General features: G+C 46.1%; 1 protein-coding gene across 1 annotated transcript; it reads right to left on the minus strand.

Moving 5' to 3' along the window:
- LOC116200425 (probable pterin-4-alpha-carbinolamine dehydratase, chloroplastic) lies at nucleotides 1–1,206 on the minus strand. The gene is made up of 3 exons (XM_031531272.1): nucleotides 1,051–1,206; nucleotides 640–832; nucleotides 1–480 (listed from the first exon to the last, which is right to left on the minus strand). Exons 1-3 carry the CDS (start codon nucleotides 1,204–1,206, stop codon nucleotides 389–391), a joined length of 441 nt encoding a protein of 146 aa, XP_031387132.1. The 3' UTR covers nucleotides 1–388.
- Between the last annotated feature and the right edge of the window lie 2,337 nt (nucleotides 1,207–3,543).

A 3,543-nucleotide genomic window follows, 5' to 3' on the forward strand; every position in this document is an offset into this window, starting at 1 on the left:
TCATAACAACATCCTGGGTCCTGACCGAGCATATGTATTAGCTACCATTGAATTCGCAGCCCGTCAAAGAAATGAGGAATAACAAAGTACATAGCTTCTAATGGCCAGCCGTGATTTGACCACCGAATGAAAACGAATCAAAACACACAGTTAAAACATTGTACATACAACACGATTGCCATTGCACACCCCGCTCCCTCCCTGAGTTGTCGGCTCCTGGTATACAACAAGACTACCCATTGGCTAATTGGCTTGGCTTGAGCTTCCTATTGATTGCATTGAAGCTTGATATCATACAGTATCATCGGTTCGTTTTTATCTGCACAAGCTCCTTGCATTGCAGCAGAGGCCTATTGGCACATGAGTACTCTCGCTGATTTATTTTATTTTATGCCCATATTCTCTTCTTCGGGACAAGATCTGATGTTTTGATGAGATCTATCTTGGCCGCCACAATGAAGTCATTCATGCTCAGCCCTCCTGCAAAATCAGCACCGAAGACGACGGTCTCAGACGCTCCGAACCATAAAACGATGAACTGCCACAGTTTCTAGTCGAATGCAACATCACCAGAAAAGTAGAAGCAGTAAACATTCTTCTGCACCTATCACTTGATAACATAAAACTTGCGGACTTTACCGATTGATTCAGTCCATAGCTCAGCTCTAACTTGGTTTGGCTGCTCCAAATGTAGACTTGGGAAGTGACCCGTTGGTTCCACAACCTTGTATATCCTGTTGATGAGTTCAACCCCGCACTTGAAGTCTCTCAGCTTCCACAAGCACTGCAGCTTAAGTCCACCATCTTCGTCTATGAGCCTCCAGCCCACGACCTACCACCAATAACAGAAACACTAGACATTCATTCATGCTGAAAGTCGAGTCGAGTCGAGTCATGTCCTGTCCTGTCCTGTCCTTCCTTTGAGCTAAACACTATCGTTTCCTCTTATCCTGCTGGACATTCTCAATTGCAAAAGCAAAGCTAGAGGATCTGAAAGCTTCAGCAAAGATTGACAATGTTGCTTGCTTGCTTGCTTACATACTTGCTTACATTCTCAATTGCAAAAGCAAAGCTAGAGGATCTGAACCCGACCTCGGGCTGACCGGGCAACCTCGCCACCAAGTCCTCGGCTGGGAACCCGCTGACCCCGACCAACCCCAACAGCCCAACCGCTAATAAACCCAAAAAGACCAAAGCTTTACCCATCTGGAAACAACTTCAAGAACCCCTTCTACTGCAGAAAAGAAACAACAGACCCTTCATCCATTTTCACTCGCAGCTCCTCAGCTTATATAAGGGAGCAAGCATGAAAGGGGGCGGGGGGGAGTGTGATTTGACTTTACGATTGGGCATACCATCAGGATCAAGTACAATCATGGAAAGCAATTCAGCTCAGGAAAGAAGAGACCCCAGGTTAGATGGCGCAAGAGAGAGAGAGAAGTGGAAAAGAGTACCTTGAGCTTGAAGTAGAGCTGCAGAGGGGGTCACTGGAGCCGAAATCTCCAGACGGAGGAAAAGCAGAGCAGGGCAGAGCAGTAGAGAAGGAAGATGAAAACCACGAGAGGAACGGTGAAAGGAAGGGAAGAGGCCAGAGGGTCGGGGTCGGGATCGGGGTCGAAGTCGCGCAAAAGGGAAGAGGTCAGAGGGTCGAGGTCGTGCGGACTGCCGACTGCGGAAGGGAAGAGGCCAGAGCAGAGGGTCGGGACCGTCGAGGTCGAGGTCGAATGAAATTAGGGTCTGGACTCTGGTGGAGGATCTGGAAGCAACGAAGGTCTAAACTCTGAAGGAAATGAAAATAGGTTTGCGAATTGGAAATCAAATGTTAGGGTTAGGGTTACATAAAGGATATTTTGGTCAATTCATATACATAAACGTGTCTAAACGGGTTACACGATTATAGTAACACGATTAAACACGTTTATTTAAACGTGTTTAATCGTGTATAATCGAGTTACACGGGTTCAATCCGGTAAGACACGCTTATTAATCGTGTCTAAACGGGTTGGACCCGTTTAACCCAAATATCAAAAATACCAAACCCGAACCCGTTTAACTCCGTGTCGTGTCCGTGTCGTGTAATCGTGTCGTATCAAATATTGCCAACCCTAGCTATTAGGCCTCAGGCAAAAGTACGAGCGGCAAAGCCCAGTGGGAACTCAAAGTCATTATATTCATTAGGGTCGCGCAGGACCTTGGATGCCCAGTCCACAGGCCTCCAAGTGGGGGAGGCGACACCCTGAGTTGAGATAGTTAAGGGGTTTCCTTCATCAGGCCAAGCCCCTAAGCTCAACCCTATTTTCGGCAATGTTCCCCTTTTCTCGCAGCTTCAACACACCCAGGTACCGAAAGGTGTTGATTGAGCTGCTTTTGACACTCTAGTCCAGTGCGAAGAAGATAGAAGCGGGGAATGGTGTATTTCGGCAGATATGGCCCCAGATCCCATGGTGAGTGGGGTTTCTCCATTACAAACTTCTTCTACGTCTCCGACCCTTGGGGTAGCAGAATCTCACGCTGATTTGATTTTGGCACCAATGGACACTGGCTCGGAGCCGCAAGAGGCTAATACAGTACAGGAAATTATGGTCGTCGATGAGACAACACCTACGACGAAGGTCGGGGGGACAATAGTCGACCAAGTTCGATCAACGGAGGAATTGCATAACTCCATGGAAAAGGGCCAAGGCCCTCAGGATAATTGAGGTATTAAAACCTCAGTACCTTAGGCCATGTTTGGATTCCCAAACACTTAATTTTAACTTTAACTTTAACTCAACACACTACACAACAAAAACACACATTTCCTAAGTCAAAAATTTTAACTTTAACTCAACACACTACACAACAAAAATACACATTTCCTAAGTCAAATTTATAATCACATCTCATTTGTCCTTTTCCAGAATCAAAATCAAAATCAAAATTAAAGTTACTTTAACTCTGAATCCAAACGCATCCTTATCTCCATTAATTTTTTAATGCGTGTCCTCTGTTGGAATTGTCGTGGAGCAGGCAGTAGTAGGTTTGTTCGAGTCATGAAAGAGATGATTCGTGACCACCGACCGAATATTGTGGTAATAGTTGAGCCACGAATTAGTGGAGCTAAAGCTGATGCTGTATGATATTTCGATTGAACGAGTTGAGGTACAGGGCTTTTTGGGAGGCATCTGGGTTTGGTGGCAACCAAATGTTGTACAGGTGACAGTACATGGTCGCCATGAACAGGCTTTGCATTGTCATATTTCTCAGAATGCTCGCATATGGGAGTTTTACGGCCATGTATGCTAGTCCTTCTATAATGAATCGGAGAGATCTCTGGAGTTTTCTTTCGACCATTTCAGCAGGTAACACAGGACCTTGGGTTGTATTGGGAGGCTTTAATGCGATTCTCAATGCGTCAGAAAAGAAGGGCAGAGCTCCATTCAATCCAATCCCGGCAGCCCACTTCCAGGAGGCACTAGATAATTGCGGACTGATGGATCTAGAGAGTAGCGGGCCGCGTTTCACATGGCGAGGCCCTGTACAACTTGGGTATGAACAGGTTTT

The sequence above is a fragment of the Punica granatum genome, chromosome 3, assembly GCF_007655135.1.
Source record: "Punica granatum isolate Tunisia-2019 chromosome 3, ASM765513v2, whole genome shotgun sequence".
In the NCBI taxonomy this organism is placed as follows: domain Eukaryota; kingdom Viridiplantae; phylum Streptophyta; class Magnoliopsida; order Myrtales; family Lythraceae; genus Punica; species Punica granatum.

Excerpts from the sequence above, each read along its gene's own strand:
- LOC116200425 (XM_031531272.1), bottom strand. The coding sequence starts at position 1,206 with ATGGGTAAAGCTTTGGTCTTTTTGGGTTTATTAGCGGTTGGGCTGTTG. Across the intron at positions 833-1,050 it reads TTGCTTTTGCAATTGAGAAT|GTCGTGGGCTGGAGGCTCAT; the intron begins GTAAGCAAGTAT and ends TATTGGTGGTAG. Across the intron at positions 481-639 it reads GCTATGGACTGAATCAATCG|GAGGGCTGAGCATGAATGAC; the intron begins GTAAAGTCCGCA and ends CTGATTTTGCAG.